At 39.9% G+C, this 20,571-nt stretch overlaps 3 protein-coding genes across 3 annotated transcripts; all 3 read left to right on the forward strand.

The window, feature by feature from the left end:
- The first annotated feature begins 2,919 nt into the window (after window positions 1-2,919).
- Window positions 2,920-4,410, forward strand: LOC104433614 (transcription factor PRE3). Its single transcript, XM_010046420.3, has 2 exons — window positions 2,920-3,468; window positions 4,003-4,410. The coding sequence occupies exons 1-2, from the start codon at window positions 3,340-3,342 to the stop codon at window positions 4,147-4,149; spliced, it is 276 nt and encodes a 91-aa protein (XP_010044722.1). The 5' UTR covers window positions 2,920-3,339; the 3' UTR covers window positions 4,150-4,410.
- Window positions 4,411-6,795: 2,385 nt separating this feature from the next.
- Window positions 6,796-10,094, forward strand: LOC104433613 (binding partner of ACD11 1). Its single transcript, XM_010046419.3, has 4 exons — window positions 6,796-7,104; window positions 8,073-8,148; window positions 9,166-9,279; window positions 9,373-10,094. The coding sequence occupies exons 1-4, from the start codon at window positions 6,989-6,991 to the stop codon at window positions 9,799-9,801; spliced, it is 735 nt and encodes a 244-aa protein (XP_010044721.1). The 5' UTR covers window positions 6,796-6,988; the 3' UTR covers window positions 9,802-10,094.
- A 2,566-nt stretch (window positions 10,095-12,660) lies between these two features.
- Window positions 12,661-19,341, forward strand: LOC104433612 (sucrose transport protein SUC3). Its single transcript, XM_010046418.3, is given in 15 exon segments — window positions 12,661-13,074; window positions 13,076-13,276; window positions 14,395-14,460; window positions 14,731-14,829; window positions 14,916-14,980; window positions 15,055-15,139; window positions 15,241-15,274; window positions 15,434-15,533; window positions 15,792-15,867; window positions 16,974-17,333; window positions 17,530-17,673; window positions 17,854-18,087; window positions 18,164-18,227; window positions 18,314-18,357; window positions 18,852-19,341. Coding segments are annotated over 15 exon segments (1,830 nt in total). The 5' UTR covers window positions 12,661-12,987; the 3' UTR covers window positions 19,023-19,341.
- The last annotated feature ends 1,230 nt before the right edge of the window (window positions 19,342-20,571 follow it).

Here is a 20,571-nt window from a genome sequence, read left to right on the forward strand (position 1 = left end):
GCATTCTATCATATGTACGAGAGCTCATTGCTACATTTAAACACCGAACCACACTTTCATTTATCTTCAAATTCAGCCTTTTGTGAACAATTAGCTATCAATGAGGAATAATTTACCTCATAGTTTATGAGCGACATGACGCAAAATATCTCGACAAAATGGAAGATTACAAGACAGCGTAAATCGTACTATCCAATTTTTCAAAGTTTCGCGAGCCTCATGCTTTTTTTTTTTTTTTTTTTTTTGGCGTATGGCTAACGTGTGCATGCGATCACGAGGCTGGAGAAGCTCGAGGGAACCGCCTGGGGATTGCTTATGGCCATGGCATACGGGTTAAACCCTAGATGTAGGGCGTTGACCGCATTCTTGAATACAGTAACCCTAGCACGAGTTCAAGTCGAAACGTCGCGACGTGCGTATCACGAACAGTAACGTCGACCACCTTCTCGGTGCAGCTCGCCGCGACCATATACGATCGGATTTCGGATTCGGTGGAGAGTCGTTTTTACTCGGTTTCCCATGCTTGTGAGTTACGATAACTCGATGACCTACCTCGCCGCACGTAGAGAGGTTTGGATTTCCGATATCTCGTGCGTCGAACATGCGATTGAATAGTGGCAGACAGGAAAAATAGGAATTTATGGATATGGAACAGCACCACCGATCCATCTCATGGAATTTGGTCCAAGATATAGAAGAGCGAAAAAACTGATAACAAAGGAGAAAATAAAAGGTATATAGAAATTCCGATATGTAATCTCTTGCTCTTGCTCTGACATCATGTTCACAAGTTTTTTCTGACCACATAATCTTTTAACGAACACATGGAAGAGGTGAAAACACCTAACACAAATACTGACTAATTTCGAATTGTGCTTAGTAGCAAGTTCAACTGTAATCTGGTTTTGCATCCAGAGAGAGGTCGTTTTGATCCAAATTTCTAACAATTCCCAAATCTGGGGCGACAACTGAGGATCCGCCTCGATTCACTGGGTTCCGAAACCGGCCGGCCCACGTCTTGGCAATCCGATAGCGTCGGTCAAGCAGGGTTCTCGTTCCACCCCTAAACCGGACGGCTCAACCACTAAACCGGACCTTTCAACCACGAACGCCCCCAGCATGGGAGCGAAGGCATATTTAACCTAACCCTTCTCGATCTCGTTTCTGACCATCTTCATCTTTTAATGTCGCCTGCAACGGTTAGATGACTCGATCAAGAGTACGTCAACGGACTGACCAAACCCTACCAAGAATCTCGCCGGAAAAATCCGCTGGTCCATCCCCGTCACGTGCAGACACGCCACGCCCGACATTTGCGATGATGATGCATCACTCTACTAGAGATTTCGAGCAGAGGGACAATCTTCTAGGATGCTGATCTATCTTCAGTCTTCTGATTATTGTCTCTCTAAGCCATTAAAAAGCTCTCCGCCGTTTTGATTCTTTATCGGGTCTGATTGCATATAGAAAAAGACTCGGAACGATGGATAGGTCAAACGAGATCCAGATTTGGAAAAAATTTCAGAAAATCTTCTGATGCAATTGAGGTCGCTGATCGTGATCGCATGTCAAGTCGGACGTAGAAATTTCGACCCTCGTCTCTTTTAATCGATGGCGTTAAATATGGAAATTTGTTATCCTATTCTCCGTGACTATAGGGACATAAATTTTCTCTAATACGCCCTACGATATTTTTATATATTATATTGTCATTTATGCAAATTTAACAATCCAGCCAAGAAAAACAGGCCTTGAGCAGAGTTCACGAGACGACACGTGCCATGTCAGGTCCCGGGATGTGCATGAGGGGTCAAATGGCATTGCTCGCGGTCCTCTTGCATAGCTGCATGGACGAATCTCTCGCTTACAATTATTATGTGAACACAAAACCTATGTACTAAGAAATCAATAAACTAGTTTTGCAAGCCCTGACAGTCTTTGTTTTAAAGAATAAACTAGAGTCTACAGCATATAAATATACATTTTCCTAATCTTCTCTGACAGTTTACAATTCATGAGGAAGGTGATTACAAGCCTCGAGCTTGATTTGGCACTCCAGTCAGAAATCTCAGTTTCTTGATTCCCCACGCTCCACGCATATCCCATTTATGAGCTCCCTGCTGCTTAACCTTGAGTGTAAATGTACAAATTATTCCAACACATATTATTGAAATCACAAGCATTGGAATTCCGGACATAGTGTATCAATGGATCTTCAGTCATTCTCTAACGATTTAAATTCGAAAAGATAGTTTACCACTTAAGCTTTAATGTAATGGTATTTTCAATAAATACCAAGAATGCTTTCCAGTACTTATTTCTTTATGGGTTGTGTTTTCCTTCAACCTAGTTGGTGGATATTTTCTTAAAAGAGTTTTACTTTCCTCCATTCTATGCGGAAGGATTTTTCCTTCGGTCAGCCTTTTGATTGGTGAATTACCCATATAGAAATCACGCACATTTAAATATATTAGGTTTGTATATACGTGATACACAAAACTTGTAACACAATAATCAAAGATGCAGTCAAAAGGAGATTTCTCTAATTATAGCATTCTTTTTCATGGAAGTGTTCCTTCTTTCCATTTTCCCTTTGGAATTAGAGAGAGGCTGCACTCCACATATGGACGGGTTGGGGGTTCTATTAAGAGGGCCAAATGACAGGAAGTGTCATTAGATAACATGGGCATGCATGGCGGGGCTGACACAAATAGGGCCACTACGTCGTCTGATGAAGAGGCACATTTCCTATTTCCACTTGAGCTCTTAACCCAATTTGCAGGCACTTAGAGAGGGACATCTCTCTCTGCCCCTTAAGCTCTCTCTCTCTCTCTCTCTCTCTTCCCTATTTAAAGACACGACCGTAGCCCACAGCTTTCTCCCATGCACTGTCTACTTCAACCCCAACACCCCCCTTCTCTCTCTCGCTCTCGCTCTCGCTCTCTCTCTCTCTCTCTCTCTCTCTCTCTCACATTCATTATTATTTCACTTCTTGATGTTTTCATGGCTCCCTTATCTCTCTGTCCATAGCTTGTCTGAAGAATTATTTCCCTCACTTTTATAAGTACTCGCCATCCACAATCTCCTTCCCTCCATAACCCCTCTTCCCAGAACTAAAGCCCCATTTCTCCCCGACTCCTCTCTGACACACACCAAAAAAAGAAAAACTCATTATCTCTCTCTCCATCTGTCTTTCTCTCCCTCTCTCTTATTATTCTATCTGAATCTTGTTCCTGAGAGATCACCACCGCCTTCCTCTTAGCTTCGCTCCTCGTCATTTATTTCTCACCTCTCTCTGACTCTCTCTCTCTCTCTCTCTCTCTCTCTCACTGCTCAACAATGTCTAGCAGAAGATCCCGCTCGAGGCAGTCTGAAGGAGGTTCAAGAATCAGCGATGACCAGATCGCTGACCTCGTGTCCAAGTTACAGCGTCTCATTCCTGAAATCCGCAACAGGCGCTCCGACAAGGTAAAAAATAAAACACACACACACAAAACAACAGAAAAAATTTATTAACAGCTCTGTGTTTCCTCTCTCTCTCTCTCTCTCTCTCTCCCCCCACTTGCGGACTCCTAAAGTTTTGTGTGGTCTTCATTTCGCGGTCTCGAGTACAAGATAAAGTCATTCAAGAAAATATAGAACCCACACATAGCCCTCTCATTTATTTTCTTGTTGGGTTGCTTAATGCTGTCTCCGCAACTTGAGTGGTGTGGGACTCATTGTTGTTCCCCCTCTCATTAACTTCGTTTTGTACTTACAGAGAATATCTGTAGGTATAGCTCTCATTATTCACTCCATCTCTAACATAAACACTCCAGATATTATCTATCACTCATTCCCTAGCTCATAGGTCCATGATAAATATTTACACGTCAATAATAGCTTCTTCCACAACCACTATGAGGGAACATACTAGAACATCAAGTTGTAAACATCATCGCAGGAGAAGCTAATATCGCTAGATAGCTTTATTTTAATGTACCTTGTGGAATGTATATGCAGGTATCGGCTTCCAAGGTGTTGCAGGAGACTTGCAATTACATCAGAAGCCTGCACAGAGAAGTAGATGATCTCAGTGAGCGGCTGTCCGAGCTCTTGGCGGACTCCGATAGCGAGCAAGCGGCGATTATTAGGAGCCTGCTCATGTAACAATAGTAGCTAAATAAGCAATGGATACACTCCCCCTATCATAATTTTCCTCTCCTGATTCCCTACTTTCTTGTACCGTTCTTACATTATTCTTGATGATCTTCTAGTTCTAGCTAGCGCTAGGGTTTGGTCAATATGTAGGCCTCGGAGAATGAGAGCTAACATGAGCTAATGTCTATGTCTCTCTTCCCGAAAAAAGACCTTGTTTGTAGTAATTTAACTTCCATATATGTTATTAATAAGAAGGGTATTTCTTTTGTAGTTTTAACGCGTTCTTAACATTTCGTGTCCTAGCAATTTACGTTTTGTCTGCATTTTTCCGGAAGACGCAATATTTTATATTATCTTCCTTCCCGTTGTCCTTTTCCCACTCTTGATTGCGACACTTGCTAGCAATAATATTCTAATTTTTGAACAGTTAAGTTTGAAATGTTAGGGTTGTGGAGTCTATATAATGCCATGGGGTTCTTCGGTTGTTGAATCGGGTTCACAGGGTTTCCCCGTTATTTCAGGAAATAGTGTGGACCCAATTCGGGTCAACCTTGAAGCTCACAAAACCTTAACACGGATAGTACTGTATGAAGGCGATGATCTTGACTCCACAGACACGGATTCAATATTTAGGTTCAAGATATATTCCTATGCCTAGGTATATCTCATGAAATTACATAATCTCAGCGACCTCATATTAGCTAGCACACTTATTTACATCTAAACGACCAAGTAATTGTATAAGCCGAAAAGAAAGAAATACAAAAAAATAATATCGAGCATAACTTAAAAATGTTAAACCCATCAATCCCTCAAGTACATAATTGTTAACGTAGTAGGACAAATTTTACGGATGCATGCATGCATAGGTGTAAAATTTTATCTGCACTAAACAGGATTCAAGCCACATAACTTCGGAAATAACTTGCGTTCTTTACATAGGCCAGCGAATATTGAGGTGTTACATCCAAATCATATGTCGTTAATCATCTTATGAATTACGGAATGATGAACACAGTGCCTTAAATAAACAAGATAATAGGCGGTGTTCTGTTCGGGTCTCTGTCAATCAGCAATGGGGGCCTAATAGTTACTGTTTACAGTCAAAATTCAAACCCGTCGAAACCGAATCCTGTCACGCGGTGGGTGATGACCGGGCTTGACATTTCCTGGGACATGTCCGCAGCGAGTGTGCAATCTTGTCGTGACATATCACCAGCCTCCTCTTTTTTTTTCTTTTTTTTTACCCTTTTCCCTTGGATTGTTCTGCAAGACTTTGTGGGTTCAGTCTCAACCAGCTGGTCAAACAGTATCGTTATAACCCGAATTATTTTAAGACCGATTATTAGAGCTCGATCTTCTTCGAGAGCATTAATAATTGTGCTATCGTCATCGGCCGCGATTTGTTTGGACCAGAGATTGATTTTTAAGTGGGAGGGAAACGATGAATCAGATGAGATCCCTAGTATTTAAGCTCCTAATTAAGATTAGGGGCCAAGTCAAATCGAATATAGAAGTTAACTTACGTAAATCGGGGTAAATAGTAAAAGCCATTTCGATAGATTGACATCGACTTATGGAGAGAAAAGTCAATGGAAATCATGCGGTCAAGTCGATCGGGGATTTACATAAATATGAATAGCCCATATTCCTATGTACATATATGTAATTGTCAATCAAGTCTTAGATGGAAAAGTAATGTTTTTTTCCATGTTAACCAATTATCATGATGGTTGTATTAATTCGAAATCCTATTTAACTGCAATTTATCGTGATTTATACGTATTATTTTGCATGCAGCACAATGGAAATGGCCTTATTCTTTTTTTTTTTTAAGTTCAAACTTTATGTTCAATTCCAATTTTGCTTCAAAGTTTTTTTGTCTCAAAAAAAAATTAACTTTAAGTTCAGTCCAAATTTGCCTTGAACTTTTTTGTCTAAAAAAACCTTAATTTTTGGTTCAATCCCAAATCTATCCTTAAAATGTAACTCTAGTCACAAATCCGCCCCCATTAGCTCTTTGTCCGAAAAATCGCCATTAGTCATTTCTAATTTTCTTTATTTGGAGATAATTTTACATGTCACTTTATTGATATAGAACCAACATGGAAAATATCACATCAAATAATTGTTGACAATTTTTGAACGGAAGGTTAACGGAGGCAGATTTGAAACTAAATTAAAAGTTTGTGATTTTTTTTAGATAAAGAATATTCGGGAAGATTTGGGACTAAACCATATAGTTGAGTTTCTCTTTTAGAAAAGAAAAAGTTCAAGGTAAAATTAGGATTGAACCTAAAATTTATGATTTTTTTTTTTCTTTCAGGCAATAAAAAGTTGGGGACGAAATCGGGAAAGGATATGAAGTTTGGGGTTTATGAGAGGATTAGGCCCAGTGGAAAGCAATTGTTTGGGTCTGCATGGGTTTAAATTTTTAATTCTACGCTTCATGGGCCTTGGCATCATCCCGGATCGGAAGGAAGGCCACCGGAGCCGAGTCCGGAACATCAAACCCGGATTCGCCGTTGTATTGTTGATCCATCGCCATCGAGCGGGCCAACCCGAAACTTCGATCCGAGAAAGTGGAGAACTCACTGACCCGACGGTGTCCCACGTCGATTCCATGACGACGACCGGCCGTTACTTTCTAAAAAATCAAGAAACCGTTTCACACGAAAAAACCTAACCACCTGAACGAGGGAGAGAGAGAGAGAGAGTCGTGTCTCGAATTTTCGATTTCTTCACCTTCTTCGACCCAAATCCGTGGTGTGCTCTGCTCAGGACTAGCTGGTCGGAGCCGGGGAGAGAGGAAGCGCGATTTTTTTGGGGGGATTTCTGGGCGAAGAAGATGAGCTCCGAACGATATTCAGTTGAAGTCACTGGCCTGTCTCCCAGAGCCACCGAGCAGGACCTCAGCGATTTCTTCGGTTTCTCCGGCGCGATCCTCCATGTCGAGATCGTCAGGTTCGTTTCTCGCCCCCCCGATTCCTTGCTCGTCCGGGATCGTGGCATCTTTGTTTTGACGTCGACTGTCGTGTTTGGTAACCGTTCCGTGAGCATTTTCGCACAAGGTGTTTGTTTTTTGTTGGGTTCTCGGAAGGGTTGAGCTTGAGGCTGGAGTCTTCCTTTCCAGCTCACGGTTTGTTTATGCCTGGATTGATGAATTTTGATCTCGGCTATCTTGCACCTCGACTGCGATTGCAGCGGGATCGGATCACCGTCCTCTGGATTTTTCTGATGATAAACGTTGATTACTAATGGTTTGATTAGGTGGAGGTTATTTTTGCTGATGGTGGTCCAGTATTGTTGTTCGTGAGAATTGGTGGACCACCATCGATTATTTAAAAAACTTAAGTAGCTAGATAAATGTGTGGTATAATATATGACTATTTTAACGCTTCTACTCACGTTTAGTCGGTTCTTTTTTGTACCCAGTGTGGAAATTTAATTGGAGAGACAATGGGCTTGGAAAGATTTGAATTTAGGACCTCCAGCTCTGATACCACGTGAGAATTTGTGGAACCATTGTCAATTATTATAAAAGTAAACGGTTAGGTGAAGGCGTGGTTTAGTATTTAATTATTCCAACACTCTTCCTTATGCTTAGTCTGTTATTTTTAGTACTAAGCGTGGAGATTTAATTAAGGAGACAAGTGGGGTCTACAAAGATCTGAACTTAGGACCTCCAGCTTTGATATCATGTGAGAATTTATGGGACCATTGCCGACTAATCTAAAAGTTTAAACTGTTAGATGAAGGCGTAGTTTAGTATTTAATTATTATGATATTGTTGAAGATTGTTCTTTTTGGTAGGTCTTCTCATTGATTGTGCTATTAGTGCATTCACTTTTTGCCCCTGCAAGATGATATAATGCATTCCCTTGTGTTTCTTTTTTTCCTGATATTTGCATTATGTCTGTGTCCGTTGATAGGTCTGGAGATTGTGCATGTACGGGCTATGTGACATTCAAAGATGCTTATTCTCAGGAAACTGCCGTCTTGCTCAGTGTAAGTTATTATCCATCCAACACCTAAGAGTTTTGAAATTGGATAAGTAATGCAGGAGTAGAGGTCTTCTGCTGTAATGTTCTTTAATCATTGTTGACTGAACTCATGTATCTTTCTGCTTGGAGAAGAACATCGTGGTGAAGTGACTAACCTACATGCAATACATGCACATAGCTTGGCCTTTCTTCTAAAAGATGTTATACTGCAACTATTTACATGATGTGGCATGAGAACAGCTGAGAGGTTCTGTATTTCTTGCTGCTTAGCTGAGGGGAATAGCTGCTTCTACATAACCGATGTTGCATCAGCTACAAACAAATTCTAGCGTTTCCAAATCTCTCCCTTTTCCCTTGTTGCATTCTTTTTTGATCTTTTCAGCTGTTACTGGTTAGGGGCTTAGGATATGTCTAGTTCGCTTGCTGCTGTGTCAGTTCCTCCCATTTGTGTTTTGAGCCTGGCATTTATCATTCCATGTGATTGCAAACAATAAAAGAGAAAGGTTAGGCTGAGGAAAGTATTTTTTTTTTAAGCAACTTCAAGTAAAATTCTGCACTCAATACCAAGCTGCTCCGTATCTACTGTTAGGGGCCATCAACATGTTGCTATTCTCAAATTTGTGGACCAAAGCAGGGGACTTCTACGGTCAAACGACAGATTGTCAAACCAATGTTCACTATCACAACCTTAGAAGTTGCTTTCTTTTAGCCTATGCTATGGAATTGTTGTTTCTTTTTCCTTTTGCTCATCTCCAGCTGAGTTGTTCCATCAGCACATCTTCCTCTCTGCCTGCGATTCCTTTCTCCTAACGTCACTTTGTCCTTCATATTACACCTCTAATTTTCACTCGCCCGAGTTGAGACCATCACCATCTCCTCTCTTACAGATCTCTCTCTCTCTCTCTCTCCCCGTATGACAGCCAAAATATTACTTTATCCTCTTAATTTATAACTTTCAACATGTATTAGAGAATACAGCGAGATTTTGTTAAAATTTTCATGCAGTCTTCTGTTTTTTCAGGGTGCGACCATTGTGGATCAGCGTGTCTGCATAACACGCTGGGGATATTATGAAGATGAATTTGATTTCTGGAACAGGTCTTCCTCAAGTCATGGAGACGAAAGCAACTCAACTGTAAGCGTTTCTCTGCACCAGAGTCGTGATATTATCTGCTACCATTGTTAAGAGTTTTTGCTAAGGAGTTCCCTTCTTTCCTGCCCTACGCAGAGCCCAAATGGAAGCCGATATGTGCCCAGTCCTGGTGAAGTAGCGACCGTGGCTCAGGATGTAGTGAAAACTATGCTATCCAAGGGATATACACTCGGAAAGGATGCCTTAACCAAGGCAAAAGCTTATGATGAGTCTCATCAAGTTTCGGCGACTGCAATGGCAAAGGTTGCTGAGCTGACTGAGAGAGTCGGCCTCGCCGATAAGATCTGCGCTGGGGTCGAAGCTGCTAAATCAGTGGATGAGAGGTACCACGTTACAGAGTACACGAGATCTGCTGTATCGGCCACAGGAAGAACAGCTGCGGCAGCTGCAAACACTCTGGTAAACAGTAGCTACTTCTCCAGAGGTGCATTTTGGGTGTCGGATGCATTGAATCGTGCAGCTAAAGTAGCCGCAGATTTGGGTAGTCACGGGGCGAGGCAATGAACTTGCATGACTTGTTACATCGGCAGCTATTTAGAGCATTATGACGGGGCTTCTGCGATGGTTCTTACTTCAACTTCAAAGCGGATGTTCAGTGTATTTTACTAGCACAGGAAGTGACTTGAGAGCGACTATGTTGTGAATTCTCCTTCGCTTTACCTGTGTTTGCTCATTCTCTTTGTGAAATAATCAGAAGACGAGGATTGTACATAGTTTGAATGACCGGACTAGATGATGTATTGATCTGTTTTAGGGTAACTCTCTTTCCATAACGAAAACATGACTATCTTCTTCCACAACTTCTTCAAACTCTGTATTTTGACAGGACTAATTCACCCTTTAAAGTTTCACAATACCCTTAAAAATTGGATAAGAATTTTTTTTAAGGAAACTCGCCATTTTCAATGAAAAATATTACAAAAAATAACATTTTATTTTTTAATCCAAATTAGGTAACAATCAGAGAAGTCCAAACTTGCATCTTTTTAGGTTTCCATTATATATTAGTTATGATTTATAGATTAGTAATTTCTTTCTATTATTTTCTTCAAGTATGATCTATCACTGTTAGTGTAATAGATAATATGTATTTTTCTTAAATGAAGTTGTATTTTTTTAGCTTCATTTTATATATTGTAAATTATCCATGATGACCTATAAAACAAACTAATATATATGTCTTGATATTTTTAACCAAACATACGTTTATTATAGTTAAGTGGATGTGTTTTTTGATTGCAATTTATTCACTTAATTGAATAAATTATGAATAAGTTCATATAATATATATAGTTTTATATTTCTCTTATTTCTTTATTTTATTTAATGATTTATGTCATTTTAGCAGTTCTTTGTTTTTTGCTTTTACTTAATTGTCCTATTAAGAATGTAATTATCAACTGCAATTTATTTAGATAATCAAATAATTTATATTTCAAACTACTAATAATTTATTCAGCAACAAATTGTGTTCCTTTTAACTTGACTGATTTTTCATTTTAATGTAATAAATGCATATTGTTTATATGTTCAATAATGAATTTTATTAAGATTTTTAAACGTATATCAAAATAATTTTTTTCATGTCATGAACTAAGGTATATAAGGGAAAAGGAGACGAAGTGAGCTATAATTCAAGCTACAAATAATCTACTCATGAGTTGAATTTCTTATCATATTTTATGCTGCATTTTACTTTAATTATAAATTTAATAGAATTCTTAATTTTATTTTAATAAGTTATTTTCTGATGACATTTTATATATATAAGTTTTTTCCATTTTAGATTCAATAATTCATTTTAAATATTTTTTCATTTTTTATTTCCTTCTCTCCATTGGCTGCCTCCACAATACCTCGTAGTCCTGTCAATTTTGGTGGTGAATTCGCGATCTCCTTCTGCTTTGGGTCAAATGATTAACTACCGAAAACGCCTTTGAACTTGTGTTCTTCGAGAAGCCGTTCTTCGCTCCTATTCTCAGCCTTAGGTTCCACGTCTTCCGCATGACTTCCTCTGCTTCAACTTCTTCATTGCCGTCACGGTTGCTCTTGTGATTGGCAACGTGACCAGTAGAGGACGATGAAGGAAAAGGAAAAATAATAAAATAATAAAATAATAAAATAATAAAATAATAAAAATAATAAAAAAAAAAATCAATACGAATAATTTCAAACAACGTTTTCACATTTCTAGATTTAAGAATTCACTTTTCTAATTTTATGCATAAATAATTTTTTTGATTGGAAAGTGTTTTCGGTTAATTAATCATTTTCGGTGAACCAAACTGGTGAAAAGTTTGGAAAATTAATTTCGGGAAAATACTTCCTCTCAAATATACACACCTTTAAAGTGAAAAGCAAAGTGGGATTAAGTTTCTTGACATGGAAGAAAGAAAAAGGCGAATTTTTATTTATTTAATCATTTTATTTATTTTTTAGAGAGTAGTATATCTTCTGACAATCCTTAGGAGATTGGGACTGAATTACCAAGGGTAAATTAATTCACCTAATATATAGAATAAGAAAATTTGTGGAAAATTAGTTTTTGGCTATGGAAATATCACTTTCTAAACTTTTAAAGTGCTGCTTTTGTGTAGTTGTGACTATTATTTTGACAAGTCAAATATGTATCTCTCGTACCTTATATTATCGAATTATGAATACGATGGCAGCAGATATGATTTCATAATTATTGTAATGGCACGTTATTTTTAAAGCAAAACACTCTTATCATGCATAATTCTATCGGGATTAGGTCAAAAGATCTTCTTTTTGTACTATTCAATATGAAAAACAAAGATTATGTAAAAATTACTCTTGTGAATTGTCAAGAAAATTAAGTCCGTCCAAAACACATACAAAAAAAAATTAATTAAGCAGGCTATATAACATGAACTCGGGAAAAGCTCTCTGTTCATCAATGTCTTAAAAAAATTCCCATGTTGGAAGTCAATCGCTTTCTATGTGGGGCGCGTCCGGATTTTTTTAATTAACTTAAACCATGCAACTACCACATTTTAATTCTTTTAAAATTTTAAACAATTTGATTATTTTATGATATACAAATGTCGACAAAGAAATTGATGACGTATACTTTAATTTTCTTTAATTTAGAGAATGTCAGCAGAAAGTAACACAAATGACTTTTCTCATTTTGATTATAATCGAAGGTCTCTGTGTACACGTGTCCGGCCCAGATTTTCTTTTATTACGTAGACTTGACTCTAAACCAATTCCCCCCACGTCGGTGGAGGCGCCGCGCTCTCCCTTGGATGAGAAGGCACGATCGGGAGAGCGGTCTAACGACTCGACGGTCCCGATCCGATGGCGCCCCGGGTTCACGCGGTTCGTCCGAACCGACGGCCCTGATCCCCAAGCGGCCCGGTCAACTGTTCATTGATCTTCACTCCCCATCTTCTTTCCGCACAGTAGTAAGACATTCCCCCCCACAACCGAAGCCCCAGATATCCGCCAGCGAAGCGAACGGCGTCCACCGTCACGCGCGCCCAAATTTGACCGGCCTTTTCCTCTGCGCGTTGCTCTTTGCCGACTGCAGATCTCGCGCTCGCTCCGCTCGTTCGAACCGGATCTGCCCATCGGATCGGCGCGCGACGTGCTAATGCTGCGGTGAAGGAAGGGCGAGTGGTGAAGGAGGATCGGGGCGGTGAATTTCGCGATCGGAACGGAGTCATGGCGGGGAAGGCGGACTCGGCGTCGTCCATCAGGGTGCCGTACCGGAACCTCAGGGACGACCAGGAAGTGGAGATGATGTCCGTGGACGACGACGCGCACCACCGGATCGAGCTCGATTCTCCCCACGCCGCCGCGGCCGCCGTCCGCTAGGGCTCCGAACGGCGCCGGCGGCGACTTCAGGCCGGCGCACTGTAGCCTCGTGACTCTGATCCTCAGCTGCACGGTCGCCGCCGGTGTCCAATTCGGCTGGGCTTTGCAGCTTTCTCTGCTGACCCCGTATATTCAGGTGCGTGTTTGCGCCGAGACTGTCTCCGTGGTTCGTTTTAGCGCGTTCCGTTTCGCGATTGTTGGTTCTCGGGTTTGTGAATGCGCGTTTAAAGCTGTCGATTAATGTACTTCTGGTATTGCATGAGATCGTTGTGGAGTTGATACTGAATTCGAATTTGATATTTCGTAACGGAGTTCTGCCGGGCAAAATGCCGATTCAGATGTGTGCCCTGGGGAAATTGGATGATAGACTGTTGAGCCGATAGTGTATTTAATAGGATCGGGGCCTCTTGTTTAGTGCAAAAGATAGACCTATATAGAAAGACTTTGATTTAGAGAGTGCATTTTCAATCTAAATATTGCTGTGCATTAGTTTTTCTCTTTGAGACTTAGATTTTTAGTAGAGTTCTCATCACTTGTCAGTAATTAACTTAAGGAGACTCTCAGGATGGTCCTACTATAATGGCTCGTGGGTGAGTGTAATAACGTCACGATTATGCATGTTGCGATCATGAATTAGATGGGAATGAGAACTATTGCAGTGTCGTTCTAGTAGTTTATAATAGAGCAGTATTCTAGAACTCATAGTTGGGCAGAGCTTCTCCGGTCTGTACTTTTGTCTGATTCTTGCTCTCAGTTTTACTTGAGAATCGAGATGAAGTTCCTTCTCATAGTGTCTAGTTAACTCAATATTACTATTTGTGAACTTAATAGAAGTCATTTTGAAGCCAGCGTAAAGAACAAAACATCAACATTGTCACGTGGTGATTACTAGCCTGAACACTAATGATAACAGGAACACTGCCCTACTGAATTTTCTGCTTTGTCGTCCTTGACTTTGTCATTGTTTATGGTGATGAGAGTACTGTTAGCTTTTCTCTCCGGAGCAGAATAGCAGGAGAAAAGTGAGGTTATGTGCAGTTATCCTACCTTTTGTTTTGGAAGGATAGTACTACCGAGATAATGCATTGTGAGTTTGAAATATGTTCGTTGAGTTGGTTGCAATTAATTTGTATCTTGGTATCTTGACATTTTCTTCAAAAGCCCACAGTTATCGGAATGTTCCATACATTTATTGATTGCTTTGTGAAGAATTTTTAGAGTGCTAATGATGCGTGGCTTTACAATTTGATGCAGACACTTGGCATACAGCACGCTTTCTCTTCATTCATATGGCTTTGTGGCCCCATTACAGGTCTTGTGGTATGTGATGTCATTTCTGCCTTGCTAAACCAATCTTCCTAAATCTTTCTTAAACAAATCTACATTCATGGAATAGTGCCAGGTTTGATTATGTCTTCCAGCAACTTATTTGTTGCTGGAACTCCGTGGTTTAACACCGATGTTAATTATGACAGCATCCACTGCACTTGCAAGTTTACCATCCTGCTTCCTCTAAAACAAATGGATGAGCAAGTAAACAAATCACATCTTATGTGCAACTCCAGGAGTTAATTTTAATTCACTATTCAGGTTCAACCTTTTGTGGGGATATGGAGTGATAAGTGCAAATCAAAATATGGGAGAAGACGGCCATTTATTCTTGCTGGATCTCTGATGATCTGCATTGCTGTGAGCATCAATAATTCTGATTGTCTTTATTGGGGGTGCAGATTTTGTTGTTCTATACATTTCCTAAATTATGCCTTGTAATTTAGGTGATATTAATCGGATTTTCTGCAGACGTTGGATATTTATTGGGTGATACAAAGGAGCACTGCAGGTTCTCTTTCCTTCCTTTTATTTTGGAGAAGTCAGTTGGATAATGGAAATAAACAACCTTTTTTGGATACGCAGGACATTTAAAGGTACCAGGGCAAGGGCAGCTATTGTCTTTATCGTAGGCTTTTGGTTGCTGGACCTAGCGAACAACACGGTTCAGGTGAAGTTGTGGACAATTGATCTTACCAATCAGTCTTGGCACATAGAAAATTGCATTTTTCACATTTCCTCAAAAAGAATCTGAACATTTTTGTATTTTAGGGTCCAGCTCGTGCTCTTCTGGCTGATCTATCAGGTTGTCACTATGCTTTTTAAGTTTTAGCAACAGAAATTCATTTTTTATCCTTGCCACTCATTCGTTTCAATTTGCATCATTTTCAACTGATGTGCATCTTTTTTCAATGATCATGAATGCATGCTAATGCTGATTATATATCTTCACATGTGGCCGCAGGACCTGACCAGAGAAATTCAGCCAATGCTGTTTTTTGCTCTTGGATGGCTGTTGGAAATATTCTTGGTTTTTCCTCTGGTGCGAGTGGGAATTGGCATAGGTTAATATTTCTGACTTGGCTTTAAGGCAACATGCTTCTGAGATAATTGCAGATGTGCGAAATGTTTCCTTGTTTATTGAGATTATGTTCCTTTCATAAATGTGGTCTCTTTGTCATTTTATCCTCTGACATATTGTATTGAGGGAAAAGTATATTCAGTGTTGCCTTATCAAATATTTTTTCCTCTTGCATTTGGGTTCTGCTTTTGTGTTTTTTTGTTGTTATTTTCGTTTTGCTGATATCGTACTTTCGATGCAGATGGTTTCCTTTCCTGACCAGTAGAGCTTGTTGTGAATCTTGTGGGAATCTCAAAGCTGCATTTCTTGTTGCTGTGGTAATATTCTAAATTGAAAGCATTACTTCTTTGACCTGTCTGCTGCACTTACGCTTGTGGAAATATATGCCTTGTTTCATGATTAACTGTCTGGGATTTGTGACTGCATTTTCTTTATTGAGCTTCCTTTTAATCAAACTATACCTTGTGAAATACTGCTTTTAGGGTATCAATTTTGGAAAGCGGATGGAAAACATAGTGCCAAAGTTTTATTATATCCTTTTTTCGTCAGTTCGTTCTTGCATATTATATGTTTACTAAAATTGTCATTAAGAGGTTTCCCTTTGGCTGAGTCTCTCACTAATATCAGACACTGTCTCTGCCAAATATCTGCTGAATCCAATCCGTTCATGAACAATCAACACATCCAATAACATTTGTTGCTTGATGCTGATGGCTGACTTTTTGTTTTTTTGACTTACGAGATATGAGAGGATAATAATTTGATTTTAGTGATAAGGTTTTGCATGCACTGTACTAGAAGCTATGAAAACAGACAGTATTGTTCTCAGCGCACGGTAATTTGTCTTCTTACCCATGAAGCGATGCATACGATTGGTATAGATTTTGGTTCAGTGAAGGAACAGTATATCTATCACCCACCTTAAGTAAGCACAAGGAAAACCAACCTTCTACAGGTTTGTTAGGAATCACACAAACAATTTTTGCAAGGGTTAGAAATGATCTGCTTCGCCTGCTTGGTTATATGGATGGAAAGTTGATTTAAGCATAAGGAATATCTTGCCGGAGAGATTCGCTTAATTCTTGTCCATGAGATGAAACCAACAAGTGATGAAAAGACAATGCTGTTGATAATTTTAGTAGTTTGGGTTATGTATTAGAATTGGCTTATGCATTAAATGCCAGTGTTTAGTTAGATTTTTTTAGTAGGGGAAAAGTTGAATTTATTGAGAGGCCAGGACCCTGACGCTTTATGTAAAACCAAATTGGACACCCAATTTATATTTAGTTCAGCTTAGTGCGTGCCGGCAGAATTTTGGCAGTTCTTCATCTGGTCAGATTTAAGCAAGTTTTTCGACCCAAAAAAAAAAAAAAAAAAACTTTAAGTTTATGCAACTGAAGAAGTAATGTTTGGTCATGTGCAGGTTTTCCTTACGTTGTGTACCTTGGTGACTCTGTACTTTGCTGAGGAGGTTCCTCTTTCTATGAATGAGCATCAACGTTTATCAGATGTGGCTCCTTTGTTGGATGATCCCAAGCAAAATGGTCTGGAACTGTCCAAGATGAAATCAGACATCCCAGGTGTTCACAATGCCCAAGCTATCAATGGGGAGAGATTTCATGAAAGAGAGCTTGCTGATAATCATTCGAGCCCAGAAACTAATGGTGGACAAACTGAAAATTTTGATGATGGCCCTGGGGCTGTATTAGTGAAGTTGTTGACCAGTTTAAGGCATTTACCCCCTGCAATGCATTCAGTGCTTCTTGTGATGGCTCTAACCTGGGTATGATCCACAACTTCAATAATCCTGCACTTTCATAAGTAAAAACTCAGCGGTCTCATGTCTTGGTCAATTTTAGCAGCAATTACTTAAACCCGGTTCCTATATACGGCACTTGCCTCTATGATAGGGTTTTCTTTTTCCTTATTCAAAGTCTGGATTTACTTTTGCTGACATATGCATTGATGGTGAAATGCAGTTGTCATGGTTTCCTTTCTTTCTTTTTGACACTGATTGGATGGGGAGAGAAGTGTATCATGGTGATCCAAATGGGGATGAGTCTGCAGTAAAACTTTACAATCAAGGTGTCAGAGAAGGTGCTTTTGGTTTGCTATTGAATTCAGTAAGACTCAAAATTGATTTTCATCATTCATTTGTAGCCTGAACTTGTCCGGATTTACCATATTTCTGCTTTTTTTCCCCTCTACAGTACCAGTCTACTACTTGTTGTAATGGAAAACGTATGTGATGGAATATTAGCTCTCATTCTTTTTCTCTTAACTTCCCTTGTTTCTTTCTATAGGTGGTTCTTGGCATCAGTTCCTTCCTTATCGAACCAATGTGCAAGCGATTTGGGCCACGGCTTGTGTGGGCTTTGAGTAATTTTATCGTGTTTGCCTGCATGGCAGGCACTGCTATCATCAGTTCTATATCCATCTCAGAAAATTCTAAAGGAGCTGAAGCTGTCGCTGGAGGGATTAAAGCAGTTGAAGTGGCGTCTCTTGTTGTATTTGCTATCCTTGGTTTTCCCCTTGCTGTAAGAAGCATTCCTTGACTTAATTGTTCTCATATGAGAGAATTCATGCACTAATCTCATGATGTTGGTTTTGTAGATTACATACAGTGTTCCCTTTTCCGTCACAGCAGAGTTGACTGCTGATTCTGGTGGTGGCCAAGGTATGTGATCTTGGATTGCCTTTACTCTTTAAAATTAATTAATTATTTTTCTCAAACTCAACATTCTTCTCTATGCAATTCTCCAGGTCTAGCTATAGGAGTTCTTAATCTGGCAATTGTTATTCCACAGGTAGTTCTACTTTCTTAGCTCTCTTAAAATTGGAATTCAAGGCCTTACATATTTTCCCCTACCGTAGAGACCAGATTAGTTTGCATTTGAAAGGATAAGTGTAGTGTCATTTTGTAATTGTTAGGATGCATATGATTACTGCTAGCTGGAGTTTCTTGATTTTGGAAGATCATTTGGTCTTGATCTTCGTATCAGTGAATGCACTATCTCTCTCTCTCTCTCACTCTCTCTGTGTGCTATGAACAAAATAGTGGACGATGACCATTGCATTGACTAATGCTAGAGATAGTAAAACTGGTTTACAAATTCAGTTTAGAAAACTATATGATGGACCCAGTAGCATTCAGACAACAAGTGGATCTTATTCAATTTCCAATAGGAGCATGCAACGTTATTATTTAGTAAACAATTTTCCAAATTTGTCTCTGTATTTATAGCATCCCTCGTGATAAAATTGATGCTGATTTTTTGTCCATCCCGTTTTTCCTTTTCAGATGATAGTATCGATAGGAGCAGGTCCATGGGATGCTCTGTTTGGTGGGGGGAACATACCCGCTTTTGTTTTGGCTTCCATTGCTGCTCTTTCAGCTGGCATAATTGCCGTTCGTAAACTGCCGAACCTTTCGAGTGGTGGGTTCAAATCATCCGGTTTTCATTTTGGGTGAGCGCAGAAGCGGCCTCGACTTGGTCCGAGACCACCCCTTCGAATGTTGATCTCCTTATAGCTCAACAGAATGCGTCGCGGCTCGCTCAATAGAGGCAAAGGGCTCGTTGACAGCGCAACAGCACCGTGATTTTTCCCAGGGTTACACGTTTCATATTCAAATTAATTCATTTTTCCCCCACCCGGTGTGGGCATTTGTAATCTACGTAGATTGTAAATCAGCATATAATACGATGAGAGGCTTATACGAGCAGATATCATGACAATTTTGGACTTGCTCCCAGCGTGGCACTAATAGTTAGAATAATCTTGTCCGGTCTCCTCTGTGCTCCCTTTTTTCTGCCCCCTCTTCTGACCTGTCTTTTCGTCGTGCTGCTCCGTTTTTTGTACACACCGAAAATCGTGTTTCAAGGCCTGACTTTTACTGAGGAGGCTTCGCACTCCTGGTTTTGGACTAGGAAGTTTTTGTTTAAGACCAGTTTTACGCTTTATCTTTTCTTTTATATACCGACTAGTGGAATTATAGTCGACGGAGAGTCATTTAAACAGAGAATATAGCATGCACCAGACATGGCAAAAAGCAAAATTTACGTAAACGACTCCATCCGCTATTGCTTTGAGAGAGCGCCTTATGCTTCTCTTTTCCATAAAATGAAGAAAAGGAGGGAGCCACAAACTAGAAAAACAAGTTATGGTAGGGCCCCCCACTTGAGAACATGGGAGGAATGCGCAACCAAAACCTCTCTGCTTCCCCAACTTTCTCGTGAGCACAAGTTTTCACTCATTTGAATCTTGGACAAAACACCATATCTGTAAAAGTGTGCAGTCATCTCACGATAGCTCCATATCTTGCCACCCTTGTTACGAACCAGCCACCCTCCCTTTGCTACATCATCCACCATCACGTCGTTCCTTGTTCATCTGTGCTAGAACATGCGGCGACACGTGGCATGTGCTATTGCCAACTCCAAGCTGAGGCACTAAAGATTGAACTTTCAATCTAACAAGCACAATGAACACTTGCTGTCCTACCTAGCATCAAGTGAAAAATGCCGATTGTCCTGTGCGATATTTAAGATATATAACCACGCGTGCAGATGATGAGATTCATGGAATAAAATGATTAGATTTCCCCTGGAAAATGTCTAATCTCGATATCGCATGCACGTGGGAATTGCTTTCCCACCTGTGTGGGCACGACGAATTCTCTCCGTATAAATTAGACCCTCGAAAGGTTTTGTTTTTTTCACATAGAAGGGAGACGAGAGAACTATGACTCGATTGTTTAAGGAATTCGTTGCAAGATGATACTAATGAAAGAAGGTAGGGGCGGTGTACATGGAAACCTACAAAGTCAGGTTTTCAGCGGATATTAGAGAACACCAAGTTTCGAAATCTAAAGGCAACGTGAACCGCCGAAAGTACCTGGTAAAATTCTTCTGTAGAGGTGGAATCATACCCGCCTGTTCATAAACTATCTTTCGTTGCAAATCATACGATAAATAGAAGCATTCGATACGGCTAAATCTAGATTAGACTCGTGTGCCTAG

Source organism: Eucalyptus grandis, chromosome 2, assembly GCF_016545825.1.
Source record: "Eucalyptus grandis isolate ANBG69807.140 chromosome 2, ASM1654582v1, whole genome shotgun sequence".
NCBI classification, from domain to species: domain Eukaryota; kingdom Viridiplantae; phylum Streptophyta; class Magnoliopsida; order Myrtales; family Myrtaceae; genus Eucalyptus; species Eucalyptus grandis.